This window comes from Equus quagga, chromosome 10 (genome assembly GCF_021613505.1).
Source record: "Equus quagga isolate Etosha38 chromosome 10, UCLA_HA_Equagga_1.0, whole genome shotgun sequence".
NCBI lineage: Eukaryota > Metazoa > Chordata > Mammalia > Perissodactyla > Equidae > Equus > Equus quagga.
In genome coordinates this window covers 99,532,194-99,558,606 of record NC_060276.1, presented here as the reverse complement: position 1 = coordinate 99,558,606, position 26,413 = coordinate 99,532,194, and the positions used below count along the sequence as shown (strand labels likewise).

Below are 26,413 nucleotides of genomic sequence, written 5' to 3'. Positions count from 1 at the left end.
TTCCCACAACAACCTATGGGGTCTTTAGTATCATTTTCTCCTATACAAATGAGGAAATGGAAGCTTAGGGAACCAAGTCACTTTCTCTAGTTTTCAAAAATAATGAGAATTGAGCTGGAATCTGAACCTCTGCGGGTGGACTTTGGCGATCTTGCACTTAACTGGACCCTGCCTGTATTAAAGAACATCCGGTGATTGATACAAGGAGGTGTGGAGAAACAAACAAAAGTAATCAATGTTTGAGGAGAAAGAAAACCTAAGACTCATGAATTTAAAAGATGATCATGGAAGTTTCAAAATTAGAATTCACCGATTTACTTCTTAGAAAATTCTCCGTTCTTTAAGAATTCTAACAGGTTGTACAATTATCAGTGTTATTCCAAAACCTGAATGCTTTCTTACAACACATTTGAATGTGTCCTAAGGTAGTTAATAGCTTAACTTAGATCATTACTTTTTTCTGAAAAAAATTATCTTAAAATGAGCCTGGGAAGAGCATGCTCTAGTCTGTACTAGAGTAAAATTAATAAATAATACATGAGCAATATTGCTAGAAACCCAAAGAGGATTTTTTTTCACTTGGGTGTGAAGCTCAAGCTAAAATTGAACATACTTTCTTGTCTCTCAAAGCTGTTTCTTTTTCGGTATTTTCCATGCTTAAAGATTGACTCTACCTTTCATATACTCATCTGAGAAAAATTCTTCATCATCTTGGATGCCTCTCTCTTTACTCCTTCACTCTCATATCCATTCTATAACTTAAATATACTTTGAACATGATCCCTCCTTTCTATCTCAATGGGCATTGCCTTGTTGCAGCTGCCATGTTTCTTCCCAAATGAATGCAATTGCTTTCTAATTTGTCTGACTGCACTTAGTCCTCCTTCCAATCCAATCCATTTTTGTCACTACAATCAGAAAAATCCTTCCAAAATCAAAATTTTATCATTTCCTAACAGAAAGTCCAAATTCCTTGCAGTGGCTTGCATGACTTTCAGTCTGGCTCCTGCACATCTCTCCAGGCTCAGTTCCTGCTGTTCCCTTATAACTACTTCATAATCCAGCCACACCAAATTATTTGCAGTTCCTCACACGTGTCAAGTTGTTTCATGCCTTCAAGCCTTTGTGCATACTGTTCCCCGAAATAGCCTTCCTTAGAATTGCCAAATTCTTACTTATTGTTTAAGACAACCAGGTATCACTGTGTGAAGTCTTGTTTCTTTCTTTGACACTACTGTGGTAGTATATAGCTCTTTGTAGTGCTTATCACATGGGATTTCAACTGTTTACTTGTGTATCACTTCTCCTGCATTGGGAGGGGCTGAGGGCAGGGAATATGTCTTATCATTCTAGTAAAATCTCTGAACATGTTCTCTCAGGACTTTTTTAAGGCTGCTGATTGACTTTGTTTAAAGGTTAAGGGTTTCACCCATGAAGTATTTTAGATGTACGTGTAGGCTGCATATTATACGAAGCTAGAGACATCTACATTCAATAATTCTACGTAATAATTTTGTAGCAGTTTTCTTTGTTACCCTATACAAAGCTGAATAATTAACTGTGAAGGAAGACTCTATTTTGCTCTTCTCCTCTCAACACTTCTGACACCAGATGTGCAGGGTTTTTTTTTTTTTCACACCAAGCAATTCTGCAACACCAGCTGGATGTCCTACAATTCGGTTCAGTTCTGACACTATCACTTGTTAGCATCAGATCCCACAGGTTAAGGACTCAGTCCTACAAGATTGTCCCCCCACTACAATTCAGACACCAATTGCAAGTCCAGGTCATTGCTTGTGCTTCTGACAAACTGGGTACAAATCAGAGGTTCCCACAACCCCGTCCTTGGATTCAATCATTTGCTAGATGGCTAGCAAAACTCAGGCAAACAGTTGAATTACTATTGCTGATTTATTACAAAGAATATTTCAAAGGATACAAGTGAACACCCAGATGGAAGACATGTATAGGGCAAGGTATGGGGGAAGAGGCACAGAGCTTCCATGCCCTCTCCAGGCATGCCACCCTCTCAGAACTTCCACGTGTTCATCAACCCTGAAGCTCACCAGTCTTTGTGTTCTAGAGGTTTTATAGAGCTTATTCTCCAGCACTTGTCACCTTCCCTGAAGGTCAGTGAGTGGGGCTGAAAGTTCCAACCCTCTGGTCACTTGGTCTTTCTGTTGACCAGTCCCATCCTGAGGCTAAAGGGGCTCCACCCTAAGTCAATTTATTAGCAGAAACTCAGGTGTAATCAAAAGGGGCTCCTTTCGAATAACAAAAGACACTTATCAATCAGGAAATTCCAAGAGTTTTATGAGATCTGTGCCAGGAACCAGGGACAAAGACCAAATATATTTTTTATTATACCACAGCTAACCTATCTATTTTCTGGCCATTCTCATCATGTCATATTAGCATTTTAAAAAAAGCTAGAATCTAAATCCAATTGCTGCTTAAATGTCAAAGCACCTTGGCTGGATAAGGAGGAGGACTTGGGGGCTGTGGTCATGTGCACCAGTGCAGAACAGAGAGGAACCAATATCACTGAGCATCTATGACAGGCCAAGCAGATTTTGATTCAATATCCCATTTAATACTTGGATAAGTGTTGTCCCACACCTGAGATTCAGAGGAGTTAAATAAGTTGCCTGAAGTTGCAGATACTAATCAGTGAAACACAAATCTAAGACTTTGATGGCCAAGTACACAAATAAGCCGTTGGGCACTTACCAAATGAGAAGTTCTCTACAAAACCTTGAATCTGATGTTTTATTCCTCTTTATTTTCACTGCCTGGCACCATGCCTGACACATTATCGATGTTCATTGAAAGTCCAGAGACTTAATTAGCAAACAGAAATAGTGCAATTTACAAGAAAACTTCCTTTGGTCCAACTCTTTCAAAGAGATCTCTAAACATGGTTTCTATTCTCGTGTATTCCAATTTATAAACCTGATTTAGGAAGCAGCTAGGAGTAAAATGAGACACTGATTTAATGAACTGATTCTGTAGAATCTGTCCATCTGTATGGGGTTGTCTTTACTTAATATATTAGAATGTTTCCCTTGTCTGAAACCTGGACTCCAAGTCTCAACCCAAAGGGATATGGGCTTGTAAAGATAGTGAGTTTGCAATACTTTTACCCAAGATTGTTTTCTTCCTAGACTCATTGATAGCTTGTCCTCTTATGAAGACAACCAGTACTATAAGAATTGGGCAGCCTTATTGCTGTCCTTCTGTTATGCGTAATAGGTCAGTTACCTTTTTCTACTTCTCTATTAAGTTTGCCAACTTTAGCATAAACCCAGGCCTAACTTCTTTCCTGGACCTAAATCTTCCTTTATTCCTTTCATTTTTCCAGGTAGAAAAATCTTTATTGAACATTTTTTCAAACCAAACCTGTATATGATACAAAACTTTTTTTTTCCAGCAAATGAGAAATGTACACATGGTTTCACAGAACCAAGCACTGTTTAGCTGGGTGACAAGAGAGAGTCCTGTGGAATAAGCCATGGTATACCACAACCTGGCATTAATCAATCAATGCAGTTTTGGGGTTTTTTCTCTCTTTTTTGTTTTAAGTGAAGTAAATACACTGCCTTGGCAGCACTTGCTTTTTGTTCACACCAGGCCACCATATTTTTTCTGCTTCGTTACAGAAACTCCACTTACTGTATGAAAGTATCCATTTCGCTGACGGTGGGCGAAAATGACACTGGGCTATGCTACAATTCCAGGATGAAATACTTTGATAAAGCTGAACTTAGCAAAAGCAAGGAAATTTCGTGCCGTGACATAGAAGATTTTTTACTACCAACCAGAGAACCTGAAATCCTATGGTATAAGGTATGGCCTGTGAATGATTTTATTGCTTATAAATAGATTACTGTGTATCTTATTCTTGAACAAGTTGGATAAAAAACTTTAAATGGGTGTGATATAGTTCAGCTCTGCCTTCTTAAAATATTAAAGCAAGTTTTGCCCATCATAAATTTTCAAACCAGTGGTTTTAATAAATGCTAGTCAATATTTATATTGGTAGTCCATTGTAATAAGCTATTGTGTTTATGTTTATTTCTTGTTTATACTGACGATTATTTCAAGTCTATTATAATCTATGTTGATAATTTCAGGAACTAATGTATGTTAAGCGTTGATTTCAGAGCTCTTCATATAAACAGTCCAAAATGTCCCCACATAAGGAGAGAAAAGATTAATTTGCTTCTGTGGTAAAATGGTACACTCGTTTTATTGAAATGTTCTGTTTAATGGGAGTATCTTTGTGCATATTCTAATTATTTTCACATAAAAGCATACATATTTTGAAAAATAACATCTGATGAAAATTTATAACATTATAAAAATAGTGTTAGATTAACTGTTTTTCAAAAACCAAAAGAAACTTTAGACTTAAGCAGAATAATCCAACCCCTGTCCTTCCTATCACATCATTGACTTTTCTGAATTTTAGGATTTGAATGTACTCTTCAGCTTTATTTATACCATAATAGATGTTTTTGTTATTGAACGTACTCAAGAAAATACAATAGAGATGTTATGAACATTTGTCTGGAATATTTTATCCATGGTTTATAGGTTCCTAGTGTAAAATTTGCTTTTTTCAACTCACTGGAAGTAGCCATTTAGGAAGCTGGACCTCTTAGTAACTAGATCCAAAAACGCCAATCTACAGAATGTGAGCCCTCACGACTGATTGCTCATGAATTCCAAACCTGGTAGAAATGAAACAACAAGCAAATCTTTGACAGTTTTTAAAGGATTTTGCCAAAATTAGTAATGCCCTTCTCTGAGTAAGACTTAATTTTGATTCTCGATAATAAGCAATGGAGGATTCAGAATATCAAGGGAACCGTTGAAGTATTTTTCTGCTCTTTTCTTGGATTTCTATCTTAGCCAATGTTAAACAGCCCTCCAGTATTAGCCCCACTGATTTCTGTTCCTGTGCAGATGAGTTTTGTTTTTTCCCTTTTTTAATTGTATGAGTATTTCTCTCCCTGATTCTCTGTGGTTTGCCTGCTTTCCACAGGCAGATTCTGAGCAAGCTCTAATGATTACTTCAAAGGGAAGAGGCATTAGGGAAGTTTGCTCCAAGGTCTCCAAGAACAAATATTTTTCTAGTGCTCTTATGTGTACATTCAGCTTCTAGATGCGCAATTTCTTTGTTGCTTGCTAATAAGTTGATCTTAAGAGTTATGCACTTCTCACTTTTTGAAACAGTATCTCAAAATTTGCTGAAACATTAGAACTCTGGACACACACACATACATTCACACACTCAATTTATTAAATGGCTGGCCTCACATTGATTTTTTAGTCGTGTTTCCACCATCTCTCCAATCATTATGACCTTATATAAGGACCATAACTAGGGGAGTGATGCGTGGAAGTACAGTATATGTGGAATTTAAAATTCTTGAAAAATTCAGATTATTTTTCCGTAGTCAAGGGAATATAGTCTCCATTCATAATTTATGTAATTATGACAGTTTTTGCAATGAATATGAGCTTATGAAATGTATATTTTGGTCTGAAATAACTGGATAATTGTCCCTCAATTATGCACAGGCATTGAGCCACATAATCAAAATAATGGCCTGCAAAAATTTGATTCGGCAATAAATTTTTTTAGAAATAATGTTAGCTCTGAATAATGTCAGGGTTTGAAGCTATTTTATTCTCATTCCATTGATTTCGGATCTGGCTAGAGGAAATGGACTTGTGCTTGGCAAAAGCAGAAATCTCCTGGGCCAACATCATTTTAACCCAAAGCTTAATTCAGAGAGCATAATTTGTTAGACCCAGCAACAATGAAATTAGATATTTATGGAACTATAAAGACCTTGCATATAAATCTTGGCCATTTCTTTCATGGATTATATAGTGTACATACCATGAAGATTGAATTATATCTAAATGTAACATTAAAAGATTTAAAGTATTGAAATAGAAACATTTTCTTCTATAGAATTAATTTTTCTACTTTCCACTAAAATAACTCGTTTTATATTTTATGTTATCAGTATCAAGGTGGTTAATTTTATAATCATCAATTGTGGAGTATTTGCTTCTAAAAAATGATGTCAGGAGTAATCTGAACAAATGTTCCTTTTCTTATATCTAATAAATCAATGCATATCTGATTTAGAGACACTAATCTTAAGAATTAATAAAGTGACTCTTGCTAAAAATACTCTTTTCATATTTAGGTACTTGATTTCCTGGAGATGTGGAGAAGATAGGAAAATCTAGCATTAATTCCAAACTCTTTAGCCCGTTTAAAATATAACTTTAGAAGCTTTTAGTTTGGTTGTTTTAAATACTTTATTTTTCAGTTACTTTATGCACCTCAAAAATTTTATGTTCTTCATGTAGGAATGTAGGACAAAAACTTGGAGGCCAAGTATTGTATTCAAAAGAGATACCCTGCTTATAAGAGAAGTCAGAGAAGACGACATTGGAAATTATACCTGTGAATTAAAATATGGAGGCTTCGTTGTGAGAAGGACTACTGAATTAACTGTTACAGGTGAGCGCAGTCTTCCATATTTCACTTGCAAGTAATGAAACTACCGTTTTAAATTTAGTTTTTGTGCTGCATATTGATTTTATCAAATGTATGCAATGAAAGGAAGCACTTAACCAAATGCTAAGTGGATTTCTATAGGTAAAACTTATTTCTCCTTGCTTTTAAATCATGTTGCACTAAAATGCATTTGGAAAGTTAAAGAAAATATGCTTAGGGAATTATAGAAATGTTAACTTTTGAAAGTACTTGAAATAATGAGTTTACAATTGCAGAAAATTGTGCTTGTATTTTGTAATGGTATCATTTTTGGAAACATTTTCTAAAGTGTTGAAATGGAACATATGAAATCTACCTCTGTCTTCCTGTCTTGCTCCAAATTAGAAAAATTACTTTTTCATTCATTACTCTATGAATCTGACATAAGTATTCTCATGAGCTTGAAAATAACATAGTTTTAGGTACAATAATTGAATAACTATATGAGGTGCAGTACGTGGAGTCATTTCCATATCTGGTTGCTAAGATAGAAGGACATGCCAACAAGATTCAGAACATTGTCTGTAATCATGAATCTACAGCTCGCTAGTCGTATGACCTTGTTTGAATCACCACAACCTTCAAAATATTAGTTTCCTCATGTATAAAATGACAATTATAAAATTTGCCTTGTTTATTTCATAGGGTTTTTGCAAGGATCAAATGAGGTAAGGTAATAGGTATGAAATCAATTTGCAAAATGTAGAATTATATCCAAAGGGGCATCACTTTTTTCATTTTTATGTCATGTAAAATATTGTATGCATACTTATTTTTCTTTTACTTTATAGTGTACTTCTGTATAATTGGTTGTGAGAGAAAAAAGGGGGAAAAAGCAAGAGCAATATTAGCAAGTTAAAGATATTATTCTCATCTTACTGAGAAAGAGTCTTCTCAGTAACTTGTTTTGTACAATCATATTTGTGAAACATATATAGAAAAGTATAAAAAGGATATCACGGACTTTCAAGAGACTTTCATTTGTTCATTGATTCACTTAAAATAGTTTTCCTATATATGAAAAGTGTTGTGTGGTCGTCACTTCATCTTATAATAATCATCTTTTCTTTCAAATCTTGAAATTATATTTTGACTTAAAAACTAAATTCGATTTCATGAAATTCATTTGGTAAGTAGTAATTATTCGGATGGAGAGAAAATTTAGTTAAATAAGGTACTCTTTGGTAATGCCTTTGATAAATATTAGACTCAGTAAATAACCGACACTTGCAGTATATGCTACACTTGAATAATGAACAGACATTCAGTCTTGTATTATGTACCTGTGGTATGCATCTGTATGATTTACCCTACTTTGCTCTCCTGTTTTGCTGTGTGTAGTAGGTCTCTGTATAGAAAATTAAAATTAACACTTTATCACTTTACCTCTCTGATTAACAGAACAGTGAAAACTATAACTGTCAATACTTGAATTTTATTTACAATAAATACTGAATTTTTTATTATTTATTTTTTGCTCTCAATCTGTACTGAAGTAGCTTTTCCAAGGAGTAGGTATTGAGACAAAGGAATTTTAAAATATAATGAAAAAACGTCTATTCTGAAAAGAAGATGAAGGTACTTCTAGTCTTCGTTCTTTGGAGGGTGGAACTAACCCTTGTGAAGCACATCTTTCCCTTTTCTAGAAATACTAGGATACTAAACCACTATCTAGTAAGAGGCACTTGGAAAACAAGCCTGTGCAGACTAGAAACTGGGTCCCAAATGGTAAAACGACTTAAATGAAGCTAGTTTGTATAACCAATAATGGAATCATTTTCTCCTAAATGCTACCCAGGGCTACTATGTTTTCCTAACTTCATTTCTCCAAAAATATCTTCTTTTCTTTATATGAAGAGGAATAATTATTTCTTAATATCCAAGAGAAACTTACTGAATCATTTAATGAAAGTTTTCATTAAACTGATTATCGTGAATACATCTAACTTAAGTAGCCTTACCTGTGACATGGATTTGGGCAAAAAAGTTATAAAGCAAAGTTTGACTCTATAGGAAATTCTGGGTGGATGGGAGAGCTGCGTGCCTTAGGATGAGAAAATAGTATTATTAAAATGCATTTTAGATATTAACAAGTCTATCGACAAGATGTCTTTATGCATAACATTGCTTTAAATGCTGTGACACTAGAGCACATTTACTTTGCCCATGGCCAAATTCAAGAACACGTCTTAGAACCCAAATTGTATCACTCAGTAAAGCAACAAAGGTGAGTTCTCTGGATGATCATTAGTCACTATTTTGTACTTGGTTTTCTGCATATCATGATCGTGTTATACTTAACATAAATATCATGCACAGCATTATATCACTAAGTTTTAGTGGGTCTGCATTAGTTGCTAATAAACAAATGTTTTGAAGTACATTAGAACGCTTCTTTAAAATGAAAAAGAAAGAATCCTACATGTGAAGAGAAAAGGAAATTTCTGGATAAATAAAGTGACTAAATGTTCAGGCAATATTGTAAGCTTTTGTGGGAAATCCTTCGCTTATCAAAACTTATGTGTCTACTTAAATGAAGTAGTGGTTCGGGGAAACAGATCACAGTGAAAAAAAAAATAATAAACCTGCTCTTCACTTTTGGTATACTTTAAACATTTAAAGAAATTTTTAAATGTAGGATGTTTCAGCATCGTCTCTAGCCTCCACCATCTTCTCTAAGCCTCAGCCACGCTGTTTTTGCTGTTCTCCTCCAAATATCCTCCCCCTGAATCCTTGCTCATGCTGTGCTCCCTTTGGAATGCTTTTTCTTCCACATTGTCACAGGGCTGATTCTTACTCTTTCTTCAAGGCACAGCTAAAATGTTACCACTGTTTTGAGGCATGTAGTTTTTCATGTCTTCCTAGCACGTTCAGAATCCCCATTGCAGCACTCACCACATTGCACTATAGCTGTTTGTTGACATTCCTGTTTTTCTGCAAGAACATGAGCTAGTCGGAGTCCAGGGCAATGTCTTTTTTTAAAAATAAACATTTTACTTTAGAACCATTTTACAAAAATCATAAAGACAGTAGAAAGAGATCCCATATACACTACATCCAGTTTCCCTATTAAGATCTAACATTAGTGTGGTACATTTGTTACAATTAATGAACTAATATTGATGGTTATTGTCAACTAAAGTGCATACCTTATTCAGATTCCCTTGGGTTTTTTTTCCCTAATGTCCCTTTTCCCACCCAGAATATCCAGGATCCCACCCAGGATAGCACATTACATTTAGTTGTCATATCTCCTTAGGCTCCTTTTGGCTGTGGCTATTTCTGACTTTCCTTGCTTTTGATGATCTTGACAATTTTAAGGGTTACTGGCCATATATTTTGTAGAATATCTTCAGTTGTGATTTGTTTGATATTTTCCCCATGATTAGACTTAGGTTTATATATTCTTGGAAGACTATAGAAGTAAAATCACAACATATCATACTATCAACATGATTTATCACTACTGATCTCGACCTTTATCACCTGTGGTGGTCTTTGTCAGATTTTGCCACTGTAAAGTTACTCTTTTTCCCTGCTTTCCACACTGTACTCTTTGGGAGGAAGTCACCATCTGCAGTCCATGCTTAAGGAGTAAGGAATTATGCCCTCACCTCTTTGAAGGCAGAGTATCTACATAAGTTATTTGGAATTCTTCTGCATGGGATAGAATTTTTCCCACATTTATCTACTTATTCAATCATTTATCTAATTTAGTGTGAACTCATGGATATTTATTATATACTTTGTAATTCAACATCACCTGATGTACTTTGTTGCTCAAAGTGTTCCAGCTTTGGCCCTAGGAGCTCTTTTAGTTGACTCCTTTGTCTCTTTGACATACTCCCGTCATTGTGTGTGTGTGTGTGTGTGTGTGTGTGTGTGTCTTTGAACACTTCCTTATTTTCTGGCCCCACAAGATGCTCCAGGCCCATCTTGTGTATTTCCTGCCCCAGTCCTGGAATCAGCTATTTTTTCCACAGAGCCTTTGTTCCTTTTATTGGAGAATGGTACTAGAAAGTAAGATGTGGGCATCGGGAGTACTCATTGCCACTGGAGTATAGTTGCTTCTAAGACCTCTCAATTGACAGAGCGAGGAAATATGTATATACTAACCCAAGTGTATACACGTTACCTATAAATATTTGTATATGTAACTATCTGTATCTATGTTAAACTAAATATGAGTTCATACTGATATCTCCAACTCTAATCTATTACCATAGGGATAATTACAGCCTCTTCCCCTTGCTTATCTGTAGCCTCCCTGTCCAATAGTGAGAAACCCACCATCTGCCATCCATTTACTTAATTGTTCACTTCCAATATAGATGTATAATGAGATCAGAATTGTTGACCTGTACCCCTGTAAGAAACAACTGTATCAACTAGATTATAGTTTATATACAGTTTCTTTTGCCTTTAATCTTTAATCTTTAATCTTACAGACTCCGCACCATTCCCAAAGTTACTTAGGTCATCACCTGTTCCCCCCATCCTCTTCAGTGAGGTAGTCTCACACATTTGTAAGGTTTTGTTTTTTTTTTATTTTATCACATTCTGCATTCCATCCTAGGATCCTCCATCCTCCTAAATGATGTCTTTAAAAATTTGCATACGTTAAGGTTTGTAGGGGAGGAAAAATAATTTTCCCTCTATCCTTCTGAGTCCTTGGCTGAGATCCCCTGTAGTAAAAGACAGAAGAGCAAGAGAAGAACAAACATAAATTTATTAGCATCTATACCTTACATATACGTGGAAGATACCCAGGAAAACTTAGTACCTCCCCAAGATGGCCCAAGTTACCACCTTAAATACCATCTTCAGCTAAAGAAAAAAGAAAGATTTTTGGTGGGGGGCACTGCCAGTTATGGGAGGTTACTAGGAAAAGCACAGTAAGCAAGGGTAAGTCTAAGTTCTCCCTTCTCCATTGATAAGGGTTTCTGGAGACTGTTTTTTTTTAATTATTTTACTGAGGTCACATTGGTTTATAATGTTGTGTAAATTTCACATGTACATTATTATATTTTGGCTTCTGTATAGATTGCATCATGTTCACCACCAAAACTCTGGTTTCCATCTGTCACCATACATATGTGCCCCTTTATCTCTTTTGTCCTCCCCCGACACCTTCCCCTCTGGTAACCACCAATCTGTTCTTCTTATCTATGTGTTTGTTTATCTTCCACATATGAGTGAAATCATACAATATCTGTCTTTCTCTGTCTGACTTATTTTGCTTAGCATAACACCCCAAGGTATTATGCTGTCACAAATGACATGATTTTGTCTTATGTATGGCTAAGTAATATTCCATTGTATATATATAGACCACATCTTCTTTATCCATTCATCTGTTGACAGGCACTCAGAGTCATCCTTCTCTTCCTGGTAGAGAGAGGGAGACACTTTTACAAATGGAGATTTCATTTATAAATGTAAATTTCCCTTACAAAAGGGTAACTCCTACTTTGTTTTCAGAGCTGCTTCTGTGTCTGTAGTTCCTCAAAATAATCCTTAAACCAAAGAGGCATATTTTGAGGAGGCAAATTCTGTTACCCTTTATTCCCACCTTTGAAACTTCCCCAAGACTCACAGTCCAGAAGCTGACTTGGTAGATTGCTCTCTATCTCAATGAACCAGCCTTAGTCCTAAGAATAAGTTAGTTCAGTTAGAGTTATGTCTCATTTCAGGAGACAGTGTTGCAAGTGAGTTCCCAAAGTTCGTCCTATATGGTATGAGCAATCAGATATTTAATAAAAGGAATTTCTTTGGAAACACACACAAAGAACAAAGGTTAATGATAGGAGCAGACTACAAATCTAGTTTCTGAGTTGTGAGGGCAGCCAATTGAGAAGATTTCTAGATGTTGGGCTCAAAGAATCTTTTTGGTTTTCAAAATTTACCGTTTTAACCATTTTAGGTGTACATTTCAATGACATTAAGTACATTCACATTTTTGTGCAACCATCACCCCATCCATCTCTAGAACTTTTTCATCTTTCCAAACTGAAACTCTGCACCCATTAAACGGTAACTCTACATTCCCTCCTCCCACCAACCCCTGGCAACCACCACTCTATTTTCTGTAACTATGAATTTGACCATTCTAGCTACTTCATATAGGTAGAATTATACAATATTTGTCCCTTTTCGTATGGCTTATTTCACTTACTATAATGTCTTCAAGGTTCATACGTGACAGCTCATTTCTTTTTATCACTTTATAATTTTCCATTATATGGCTGTACCATAGTTTGTCCATTTATCTAGTGAATGGTGCATGATGGATGCTTCCAGTTTTTGGAGATTATGAATAAAGCTACTATATACATTCTTGTGCAAGTTTTTGTGTGGATATAAGTTTTCAAATCAGTTGAGTAAATACCTTGGAATGCAATTCCTAGAGTGTATGGTAAGATTATATTTAGCTTTGTAAGAAGCTGCCAAACTGGTTTCTAAAATAGCTGTATTATTTTGTATTTCCATCAGCAATGAATGAAGAATTCCAGTTGTTCTGCATCTTTCTACCAATCTGAACTCTGTTGTTTGGATTTTACTGTTCCAATCGGTCTGTTGGTTTAATTGCCAATTCCCTAATGATAAATTATTTTGAGCATATTTTTATATGCCTCTTTGCCTCTTGTGTATCTTCTTTGATCTAGTGTCTGTTTAGGTATTTTACCCACTTTTTAATTGGGATGTTTGCTTTTTTCTTTCTCAGTTTTAAGAATTCTTTGTATACTTTTGATACAAGTCCTTTATCAGATAAGTGTTTTGCAAATATTTTTTCCCAATCTGTAGCTTGTCTTTGGATTTTATTAACAATGACTTTCACAGAGAAGAAGTTTGTTTTATTTTAGAGTTTTCTTCTTTTCTAATATACAAATTTAATTCTATACATTTCTTCTAAGCACTGCTTTTGCTGTATCCCACAAATTTTGATAATTTGCATCAAAATATTTTTTAATTTCTCTTGAGAAATCTTTGATCCATATGTTATTTAGAAATGTGTCAATTTCTAAACATTTGGTGATTTCCACAACTGTTTTTCTTTTACGGATTTCTGGTTTATTTCCATTGTAATCTGAGCACATACTTTGTATGATTTATATTTTTAAAAATTTGTTAAGGTATATTTTATGACCTAGAATGTGATCTTTCTTGGTGAATGTCCCAGGAGGGCTTGAGAAGAATGCGTATTTTGCTATTGTTGGATGGAGTATTCTGTAAATGCCAATTAAGTCAAGTTTACTTAGTGTTGTTCAAGTCAACTATACCCTTACTGATTTTCTGCTTGCTTGGTCTTTCAATTACTGAAAGTAGAGTGTTGAAATTTCCAACTATGTAGTGGATTTGTCTATTCAATTCTGTAAGTTTTTCCTCACAATTTTGATGTTCTATTGTTAGGTGCTTATGTGTTTAAGGTTGTTATGTCTTCTTGGAGACTTGATCCTGTCATTATATAATGTCCCTCTTTGCTTGTGATTATTTTCCCTGTTCTGAGGTTAGCTTTGTCTGAAATTAATATACCTAGCTCTCTTTTGATTAGTGTTAGCATGGCATCTCTTTCTTCATCGCTTCACTGTTAACCTATTTGATTCTTTATATTTAAAGTGGGTTTCTCATAGACGACACACGGTTGGATCTTGATATTTTTTCCACTCTAACATTCTCTGTGTTTTAACTGGTGTAGTTAGACCATTTGCATGTAACATGATTCTTAAATTATTGGATTAATGTATATTCTGTTTATCAGTGTTTTCAATTCATTGAACATTTTCTTTGTTTCTTTCCCCCTCTCTATTCTGCTGTCTCTGGTTTTAATTGAACATTTTATATGGTTCCAATTTATGTCTACGTTCTTATTATCAATTTTACTTTAAAAAATTTTTTAGTGGTTGCACTGGATATTCCACTTCTTAGTTCTGACTAATCTCAGACCACTTTCAAAAAACACTATACCACTTTGTGTGTAATGCAGGTGGTACCTTATTGCAGAGTATTCCCAGTTCCTCCCTCTCATCCCTTATGACATTGCCATCATTCATTTCACTTATCCATATGTTATAGTCATCCAATAAATTATTAGTAGTACTTTAAACAGTTATCTTTTAGATCAATTTATAATAAAATAAATAAGATTTTGTTTTACCTTCATTTACTCCTTTTCTGACACTCTTATTTCTGTCATGTAAATCCATGTTTCTGACCTATATCTTCTCCTTCTGCCGAATAACTTAGTTTAACATTTCTTGCAGTGAAAGTCTGGTGATGAATTCCCTCAGTTTTTGTTAGAGAATGCCTCTATTTCTCTCTTACCCTTTTAAAGGATAATTTTGCTGAATGTTGAATTCTAGGTTAGCGGTTCTTTTCACCACTTTAAATATTCCACTCCACTCTCTTCTTACTTGCATGTTTTTTGACAAGAAGTTCACTCAGATCCTTACCCTTGTTCCTCTATAGATATGACATTTTTTCCTGTGTTCTTCCAAGATTTTCTATTTGTCCATGTTTTTCTGCAGTTTGAATATGATCTGTCTAAGCGGAGTGATTTTGTTATTTATCCTGCTTGGTGTTTCTGAGCTTCATGGGTTTCTTTTTTGGTGTCTGTCATTAATTTGGAAATTCTATGGCTGTTATTACTTCAAATATTTCTTCTGGTCTATTCTCTCTTTCTTCTCCTTCTAGTATTCTAATTATACATATATTATCCCTTTTGAAATTAGCCCACAGTTCTTGGATGTTCTGTTCCATTTTTTTTTTCTGTTTTCGCTGTGCATTTTGGTTTATGAAGTTTCTGTTGATCTATCTTCAATCTAACTAATTCATTCCTTGACTATGTCCAGTATACTGATGGGCCCATCAAAGACATTCGTCATTTCTGTTATAGTGTTTTAATTCCTAGCATTTCATTTTGATTCTTATTGAGAACTTCCATTTCTTTGCTTAGTCACCCATCTGTACTTGCATGTTATCTGTTTTTTCCATTAGAGCATTTAACATATTAAACATAGTTATTTTAAATTCCCTGTCTGATAGTTCCAATATCTGTGTCATATTTGAATCTGATTATGATGATTGGAGTTTCTGGCTCCAGTGGCTCCTGCTCCAAGTAAGCAGATCTCAGTGGTGACTTTCTGGATTCACCTATCTTTCCAAATTTGGTGGTGGCTTTTTGCCCTGAAATCTCAGTTCTCTTAGAGGTCCAAGAAAAGTTTTTGGTTTTCATTTTTTTCAGCTTTTTCTTGTAGCAATGAGAGTGACAATTTCCAGGTTATTTATGTGTGGAAGCTGAAAACAAAAGAAACAACGTCATTTTCAGTTTGGGGTTCTCAAAACCAATGAAAATCTAGCATGTCTGACCCATAGTAGCCACTCAACAAATCTGCATTCTTGAATGATATTAATCCAGTATCATGGATATATTCCACTTTAAATCACTTGCTCTTAAATTGTGTTTACAAATGGACAAAATGATACCTTTTTCATCTGAAAGCCAAAAATATATAGTGGAGGAATAACTCCCTCAGTTCAGATCCCATACTCTACTTTCATTAACATTACTGGGTATTACATCAACCTTTTATTTCCTACATTATATTGCTGCTTTGTATTGAGCTTTAAGTCAAATAACATCATCTTCCTTATATTAATTGTTGAGACAAGTGCCTAGCTGTGGTTGAACTTTTAAATACAAATATAGGGCTGAATTTCCCTATTAAGATTGCTTCATATTAATTTTTAACATGTCTTTCAGTCTCTCAAGATTTATTCTACCATATTTTGTATTCTACCATATTAGCTTTTCTTTCTGGACAAGTGTCGATAGGTTTTTACTGGAAGATATTGCTGTTTTAATTGAAATCATTGTTTAAAGTGTTATATGCAAAAGGTCCTGTATAAAGCTGTGTAGCATTCTATTACACACTTCTATTTTTTTTCCCAGAAATGTATCATTCACCTCTCTTTAAGTATGATTTTTTATCCTACTAAGAATTCCAGAATCCAGCCTATATTTCTTCTATTGTTTCTTTTCATTTAATAGTGAAATATAACAAAGTATATAAAATATAAACATGCAGCTACTTAACATATTATCAAATGAACCCATCTAGGTGAAGAAACAAAACTTTACAGGCACTACAGAACTCTCGGGCATGTCCTTCTGAATATAAACCTCTTTTTCCCCACTGCTAATTATGTTACTGACATTGTGACTTTTATGGTATTTGTTTTCTTGTTCTTTGTAAGTTATATTAGCTAGTAGTACATGCCTAAGCAATATAGCTAAAATTTTGCCTGTTTTTGAAACTTATAAATTTGGACCCACATCTTGTGTATTGTATTGTGGCTGCCTTTTCAACTCCAAGTTTTGTGTTTAAAATGCGTCCATGTTATTCCATTTATCTGCAACTTATTCATTACTTTGACACTATAGTATTCCATTATATGAATATTTCACAGTTTGTTGATAGATAATTGGAGTTTTGATTTTTTACTAATGTAAGTAGTATTGCCATTAATATTCTGTATGCACATACATACATACACAAACGCACATTTTTCATATAAGTAGGCGTATATGTAAGATTTTTTACCTTGAAGTGGATTTGCTTATTCAGAGTATGTATATTTTCAGGTTTACTAGATATTGTTTAGGCTTCTTTGGATCATAGGCCTACTCCAACCAAATGGACTGAGAGGAGGAGGGAAGTAGAACTCCAAAGGCAATCTGAGATGCCAAAAGGAGGTGAAGACTATTCTAGGGAACATAAACAGCAGATGTCTACTACTTCCAAACATTATGATTTCTTAAAGATTATAAAATGTGGTTTGCTATTCATAAAATTCTTTTGTGGGTCATATAACAATTTTCTGTACTTCAATATTGCTAAAAAATGTGAAAATATTAAGTTTGTATTGATGTAAATTGCCATAGCCTAGGATTTATTACACTTAACTCTAAGTCACACTCAGACTATAACTTTAACCCGAACCCTCAGCTGTATTATTCATGGGAATGTGAGTATAGAGAAAATGTCATGCACAGAGGGAATCCATTAAAAAAACAGTAATTCCAAAATAAATTAGACCAGCATGGCTCTTCTTACAGTATAAAGTAGACAAAATAATACAGATATTAGTTATGGTACATATGTTAGCATTTGTTAGGTCTAAGAAAAAAAGTACACACTATATGGATTATTTCCAGAAGAACTGATTAAATTATACACTATTCACTTTCATCTGTTTAATGCTTATTTTTTTTCTGGATAAAACATTTTTCTGTAATTTTAAAAAGAAAGATTAAAAACAAATTAAGAACCATATTTCCATCATAATGTTTTAAAATGAGTCAGACTAGCTGAAAAGACATTTAATTTCTAGGGCTAGATCATAGAGTGAAATAATGGTAAGAAAATGTTCTGTGAAAATGTTACATTAGGAAAACATTTTCCCAATAAAATGCAAGAGTCAGCAAAAACAGTGAGGAAGTGAGAAAAGGACAACTGACTTGAAAAAAGCAAAAAGAATGAGGTGATTACTACCAGGATGTGATGGATTTAGTAGCATTTTTATACTTGGTGTATAACACTTTTAACAGAGTTAATGTAGCAATACATTTAAACTACTTTCCAATCAACCACAGGCTGAATTTATGCTCTCAAAAGGTACATCTTCCTCCTCTTTTCATGGATGAGGAAGCTGAGGCAAAGAAAGGTTAAGTGGCTTTATCAAGGTCACAAAGCATCATGGCGACAAATTTAGGAATAAAATTTAATTTCCTGAACTTCAGTTTATGATTTACTCCACTGGATAATTAATAGCAAGACATTGTACTTTTCATATTAGCTCTGCTGATCGCTAGGAAAGATTTATCTTTTAAGTTCAACTGAAACACATTTTACTATGAGACCTTTAATTCTTCTGCCACTGATCTAATTAAATGGTCTATTTGTGGTCTGTCCTGGGGGTGGAGTGATTACTTTTATTTTTTTGTCTATTTCTTTAAAAAATGGTGCCTTTTATCTCCTCCTTTAAAACATTATTTTTGTTGACATATTTCATAGACTCAAGTGCGCTTTACTGACTGTAACCTAACAAGAATTGATGAAATTGATAATAGGCACATATCTTTCCAGACTTTACTTTGTATGTTTAGTAATGTGTAGGACTAATGCCCATAACAGCCATCACATATATTATTTTTGATAAAATGGAGCATATTACAGTCTTAGCTGTTTTTATAAGTAAAGCTCTGTCATATTTTGCAACTCAAAGATCATTTGGATTAATTTACCCTTTTGAATTAAAAGAGATTAAAACAGATCAATATAGGGAAACTGAGTTTAATCATTTTGGCCGTCTAATCTTGATTTGGAGTTCCCTAAAGCAAAAGACCTCTCTTATAAGTAATTTCTAATGATGACTCTCCTGACACTAATTACCTTAATTTATTATTTAATCTCTCAATATATTGGATGAGTTGTCCAAAATGTATTAATCAAGCAAACATTTAATGTCAAGGTGTGATAACTTTGATTAAAAAGCATGATGTTTTTACTCTTAAGCAGAAAATGTACACATTTTAGAATATATCAATAGCAAGGTTGGGATGTGCCATTTCTGGCCATGGGGAAAAGGAGGCATGTTCGTTTGGATGATTTCCATCAATATAAGAAACGATAAGTATTAGCAATGAGAACAGTTAATACTATTTACATGTGCCGCAATCTGAGTTTTTATTTATAATGACTCATCTAATGTACATAACCTCAATGTACTCACCCTTTAAAACTTTTCAAGTGTTTGCTGAGTATCTGGTAATCTTCTAGATTTTATAAATTGCACTTGAAGATAATCCATTTTTTTCATTGCCCACTTCATATGATCCTTTGAATTTAAAAAACAATAGATATCTATTTTTGAAAATGTGGTTGATTAGTTGTCCCCGTACCCTGCTTTGAAACACCAAGAAATGCTGGATAAAATAGAATAGGTGGGCCTTTTAAATGATTAGCTAAGCCTGCAAGAAAGTTGAAAAGAAAATCTTGGGTGCCAAAAGGAAAGAAAGAACTGCAAACTAGAGCAGTTAAAAGAACCTGACTCTAAGGCCACCATGGGGTGGGATGGGGGACAGAGAAGTGTTGGGATTGTCATTATCAGCAACCAAGGGATTTGAATTTTATTAGTTACATGAGGAGATGAGACTAGGATTTGGACCCCTCAAAGAGTAGAAAATTGGAGTTGAAGTTCCCATATAAACCAAGGATTCTAAAAGGGCTACCATAGAAGATAAACCAGTTGGCCTACCCTAGTATGAGCTCTTCGTTCATGTTAAAACAAACAAAAAAGTACCCTATTAATCCATAGCCTTGTGGGTTTGGGTGTTTGAATTTACATCACCTGTGTGGGCTGAAAGCCCTTAAGTCGAAAAATTAGCATAAAAACGGTGCCAGGATGGTAATATCCAGGAGCAGTATAAAACAAAACTTCTAGAGGGACATAACCTCAATACAGACTGCACAAGATTTCCATGTATGAAATCCCACTGAAGGTTGCAAGACAAAAAAGGACATGATGGGCCACAGAAACGTGTCTGAGGACAAAATGCAAAGTAGACTAGGACCCTTGTTTTATAAGATTTAAAGAGTCTTTTGATAGCAGACAACAATGACACTGCGATCTTTGTTATTTACAGATCAACCTGAGAGAAGGCTGCCAGGCAGGGGCACACAGGATTGTACCCAGGGACAGGGTAACAGCAAGCTGGAGTTGTAGGGAGCAGCTTAGGTATGACAAGTGGAGTGGTGATAGCTAGGTTTTGAGGACCTGCTGATTCGCTAATTTGAATAATTTCAAGTGCTGAAGGGCATAGGAGCTGTCCCTGGTGCCTGGCTTCCAGGGCAGTTAGGTCTGGGCATAGTGGCCCCTGACTGTGAGAGCCCAATAAGGGAAGTGGTTGGGGTGCATTAATTGGCTGCTTGAGAAGGGGAACTGTCTGGCCTCCAGCCAGGGCCTCAACTAGGCATGGGTCAAGATAGCATTTAAAGAAAAACAAAAGTGGGCCAGACCTGGTGGCCTAGTGGTTAAGTTCAGCACACTCCGCTTTTTTGGCCCAGGTTTGGCTCCCAGGCGTGGACCTACAGCACTCTTCTGTCAGTGGCCATGCTGTCACAGTGGCTCACATACAAAAAGAGGAAGATTGGTGACAGATGTTAACTAAGGGCTAATAATCTTCCTCAGCAAAACCAGGAAGATTGGCAAGAGATGTTAGCTCAGGACGAATCTCCCTCAGCTAAAACAAAACAAAACAAAAAATTGTATATTACACCTCTGAGAATGTCAGGTACTAGAATCCATAAATAAAGGCTATAAATTAGCCACGCTTAAAATGATGAGTGAGGGGCCAGCCCCGTGGCCAAGTGGTTAAGTTCACGTTCTCTGGTTCGGCAGCCCAGGATTTCACCAGTTCGGATCCTGGGCAAAGACATGGTGCCGCTCATCAAGCCATTTTGAGGCAGCATCTCACATAGCAGAGCCAGAAGGACCTCCAACTAGAATATACAGTTATGTACTGGGGGGCTTTGAGGAGAAGAAGAGGAAAAAAAGAAGATTGGCAACAGATGTTAGCTCAGGTGCCAATCTTTAAAAAAAATGATGAGTGATATTTAAAAATCTAAAAGAACGCTGCTGTTTTTGGTGCTGTATGAGAGTATACATATTAAGAAGAGCACTTGGTCAGCAGTACACCCTATCCCAAACTTACATGCCTTTTGATTTGATTGAATCTTCTGGCCTGTTCGGTGTTACCTTGTTGCCTGACATAATTCATCAGCAAGAGCTAGCCTTTAGTTTTCTGCTGCTTTTGACAGAGTTGGATTTCAAGCGTACTTAGAATGTTTTCATTATGATAACCCTACCGATGCAATCCCATGGGCTGCTTGCCTCTTAGAAGTGGAACAGTCTTCCTATCACCAGTCATCCTTCTTGTCTGACCCAGGCATTAGAGCTGTATTTCTTCTAGGCTTGCAGACCACTGACCAAACTCATACCTACCTCATTGTTAGAGAAACAGCTACTTTTTGTTTGGCTGCCAACTATATGGCAGGCACTGTGCAAAATGATTTATAGGCATTATTATCTATGTCTTACCAAGGAGGAAAATCAAAGAACATTGTGGACATTAATTTATAATTTTAAATACAAATCCTCACCATCATCGTCATTTCTAATGAAGTTCCATTCTTTTATTTGCACTCTACTTCTTCTGATTCTCCTACGTTCATTCCAACAAACTCAATTGTGAGAATTGAAGAGCTGTCCAATAAATACTCTAATAGAATGATTGGTTTAGTTAATTAGAGAAATGGGCAAACGTCTGGAACTGTGCTGCCCAATACAGTAGACATTAGCAATATGTGCTTACTGAGCACTTGAAATGTGACTAGACTGCATTGAAATGTGCTTCAAGTATAAGGTATGCACTAGATTTTAAAGACTTGGTATGACCAAGTAAAGCAAAATATCTCATTTGTAATTTTTTTATATTGATTACATATTGAAGTGATAATATTCAGTTAAATAGAATATATTACTAAATTAATTTTACCTGTTTCTTTTCACTTTTTTAAATGTGGCTACTAGAAAATTTCCAATTTTATTTATGACTCGCCTTATATTTCTATTGGACAGCACTGCTCTAGAATGTGAATGTGATCTCAGTCTCAGAAATACAAGGGAAAGACACAGAACCCAGAGCGTTAGGAGTAGTTTAATTGGTGGCTCTACCATGCCTGAGCTAAAAGACCTTGTCCAAATCACCTGACTTCATTAAGTGTTGTCTTAATGTTAGGACTGTGAATACCCACTCACAGTGCTATGGTGAGGAGTAAATTAGCTCAGGCATGTGAAAGGAGGCTATAAATAAATGTACAAATGGAAGTGTCCACTGTCATGATTTGGTCTGATCTGTGAATCTTTACCTTGGTTTGTTTTAATTAATGGAATGTTAATATTTATAATCTTAACCGAGTCTTTCAAGTGACACTGATTATCATCAACACAAATCATTGATTAATACTCACTGGTCGCTAAGTAATGATTCATATGTGTGGAGAAATCTCAAAAAATCTTATTTCTATGCAATCTATTAACAAGTGAAATCCAATGGCTATAAGTGGTGTAAATAATGAATATAAGCATTTCTGGTTTTGATCTGATTATATATATGTATATTTTTATGCATATATAAATATATATAACTTATTGACTTATTAACGTCACTTCTTTTTTACCAACCTGGTTCTTTCTTTCTGAATCACATTTCAAAAACCATTTAAGTATGATTCCACATATATAAGGTACCTAGAATAAGCAAGCTCATGGAGACAGAAAGTAGAATAGAGGTCACAAGGGCTGTGCTAGGGGGAATAGGGAGTTATTGTTTGATGGGTATAGAGTTTCAGCTTGGGATGATGAAAAAAGTTATGGAAACGGATAGTGGTGATGGTTGCACAACATTGTGAGGGTACTAAATGCCACCAAATTGTATACTTAAAAATGGTTAAAATAGTAAATTTTATGTCATGGATAGTTTACCATGAAAAAGTCCATCTTAAAATAAATGTCCCTTCTTGACAGTTCAGTGTGCATTTTTAAATATCATATCAAAGGTTTTTTAAAAGGAGAATTCTATCCCTATTCCATGTTGGCTCTCCAGTTTGACACGCATTGATATTTCCATAAACCTTATGAAAGTCAAGCCATTATGTTGGCACTTTATATTAACTGCTTTTAGTTTTGACATCAGCAAAATTGACTGAGAACTCAACATTGCACCTATTTTAGTACAGAAGTTCTAGTGTGGAAGGTTTAGTAGGCCAAGCTAGAGAAACCTCCATTGCCTAAGATTCTCCATCCTCTCAGCCTCATCAAATCAGAGATGAAAAATGAACTTTGGCATGATGCATTTTTGGTGAGGATAGATGACTACACATGTAAAAGTAAAATTTTAAGCGTAAAATATAACGTAATAGGATCTAGAATCTTGAGGAAAGATTCTAACATATTTTGTGGCAATTAAGTCCCAAGCACCATGAATAAAGATATCTGGCTGTAACCTCAATGCTAAATTGTTATTACTTCACTCCATGCAAACACTTTAAAATATGAAGACTAAACTTAGTATGTAATGTCAACACTAAAACTTGTTTAAAACTTACATTGGGCAAGATGAATTTCTTAATATTTCAGTAGATTAATTAGATGTTTTAAGTGTGATGATGCCTATATCTTCATACACACATATGTGTATATATATTTTTTCTTTTAGAGAATTATCAAACCTATTTTATGTACAGTTCTTATATTCATAATTTTATTTTTGCTACTTAGTGGCAAAACATTTATTGCTTGGTATAAATAAAACCAAGCTGATTTGTTTAAGCAGTAGATTCCTACTGGACTTAATGATATTATATCATCCCAATATTAGTTTGAATAAATTTCTATTATCTTATTTTTCAAAATGAACAATAATACATAGAATCTACAATTGAATCATTGTAGAGGCAGTATGATCGTGCTACTACTTCATTATGGGGGTTTTTCTTAATAAACTGAACTCTGGGTCAGCTTAATGTGTACAGGACAAAGGAAAAAATTAAAACCACAAGCCTATTTTCTATCATACTCACTTTGTGTATCATTCTTAATGGAGTCCCAGGTTTATTTTTCTTCTTTCCCAGACATCAAATTAAGAATAACAGTAAGAACTTGTGGAGAAATGTGGAAAAAAGCACACATTAGAGGTGGAGAAAATAGGAAAGATTAAATGGACTGAGAATATTACTATTATTTGGATTAAAAAAAACCCCCTGTGATGTGATATAATAAGATGTTAGGAATTGGAAGAATTCAGATGAAGGAAGAACAGCCAGCAGTTACTGTATTAAAAACGTAACAAGCGATAGTTTTCATAATGATTTAGAATTTTCTTAATTGTCTCCTGTGTACATGGCAGTATGTTTACTCTCTCTAGATCTCATCTTCCTTCCTGGTCAAATGAGGAGATTAAATTTATAGCTCTATGAGTTTAGCATTTGACAATGGCTCCTGAAAAACTCATTACTCAATGCTGGGAGGATTGCTGGAGCTGTCCTCTTTGGAGGTTTATAAAATATGTTCGATTCCCACCTGAGGTAGGTTTAGTCATACACAAGCTGGAGGAAAGTCACTGGGCATCTAGTGATTTTTCATTGTGTTAAATTTTTATTACTCATAATTTTCGAAGATATTTTAAGGTTTAGAAAACAGGAAGGAATTAAGAAAATCAAAACATTAGGTTTTGATATGACAGTTTAATAATTACATAATAAGATTTTAAATGATAGATGTTATTTTCAAAAGGTTTTAACTATTTGAAAGCGCTTTTATTATTTTTACACTATGAGACAATCTGCTACGTATGTTCCAGGGTTTTCATTTGTCTTTCCCTTCAATATTGAAGGCTCTTTCTCGATGATGAAATCAAGAGGTAACTCTTAACTTGCAGTTGATGTGGATGTTGTGTAGTATGTATTTAAAAGAATTTTAAAAACTACCTTTGAGAAAACTGCATGGAAATGGAGTTGGTCTTATTCATGTCAAAATATATGGCTTTTGCATTATAAAAGGATTTAATGTTTTCATTTCTTAAAATGCTTGACCAGAGCTTTTAGTCATTATTTTAGCATCTGTTGTTCCATCTGGAGGACTTAAAAAATCCAATGAATTGTAAATGGACGATTCAACATGAATATGCAAATTAAAGACATTTTATGAATTCTATGTAAGATGTAAAGAAGTAGTTTACTCTTATGCCTTAACTAGAAGATCTTACTATATATTTCTTAATCATCTGTTGGATTTAACGTTGGCTTCCACTCCAGCATATCAACCAAGACTTCTTGGAATATAAACAGCATCAAAGATTCATTGTGAATATCACAGACTTTGTCCCAAATGATACAATGCAATGTGTTTACCAGGGAAATTAAAAAAATACAAATTAACTTTTAAGAGATATTATTTTAAATGTAGAAATATTGTCTGTAGTCGCTGCTATGTTCTGGAGTCAACAAAAGAAATTTTGGAACTTCTAATGAGCACTTGTTGTTAGTGTTCCATTAGATAATTATGTTCTGTTTACATCCTACCATCTTTTGAAGAACACTTTTGTTTTATTCACTAAACCTTGAAGCATGCTCTAAACACAAATATAGATGCTGCTGTTTCTATCCTCTGCCTTCTAAATCTTGTAATTTCTAATATTTGTTTTAAAATTTTGGTTTTCAGTGCATTGGTTAATGATCACAAAGCACAGCCTGAACCTTTTCTTTTTAAGTTGAGGCTTGCTCTGTCAAATTAAAGATGAAAGAAAGACACTGAAACATATATCCTTTTTTTTAAGATTTTTTTAATTTTTCCTTTTTCTCCCCAAAGCCCCCCCAGTACATAGTTCTGTATTTTTAGTTGTGGTTCCTTCTAGTTGTGGCATGTGGGACGCCTCCCCAGCATGGCCCCATGAGCAGCTCCGTGTCCACGCCCAGGATTCGAACCAATAAAACCCTGGGCCACCGAAGCAGAGCACACGAACTCAACCACTCAGACATGGGGCTGGCCCCCATATGTCCTTTTTAAAAAAATACATACATTTTAAACTTTTTAAGGGAAATTATGGCTTCTGGATGTCATGAGTGTGCCATGTTTCTTCCATGCATCAACTTTTATGAGTCCCTAATTAAGAATATAACCTGAAAACAGAGTATTTCTAATTAGATTTTG

General features: G+C 34.8%; 1 protein-coding gene across 1 annotated transcript in view; it reads left to right on the top strand.

Annotated features, from left to right (window-relative positions):
- IL1RAPL1 (interleukin 1 receptor accessory protein like 1) overlaps positions 1-26,413 on the top strand; it is a 603,506-nt gene that overhangs the window by 84,195 nt on the left and 492,898 nt on the right. The window contains exons 4-5 of the mRNA XM_046672892.1: positions 3,660-3,846; positions 6,394-6,547. Of these exons, the coding sequence (XP_046528848.1) occupies positions 3,660-3,846; positions 6,394-6,547 (341 nt within the window). The remainder of the gene's footprint in view (positions 1-3,659; positions 3,847-6,393; positions 6,548-26,413) is intronic.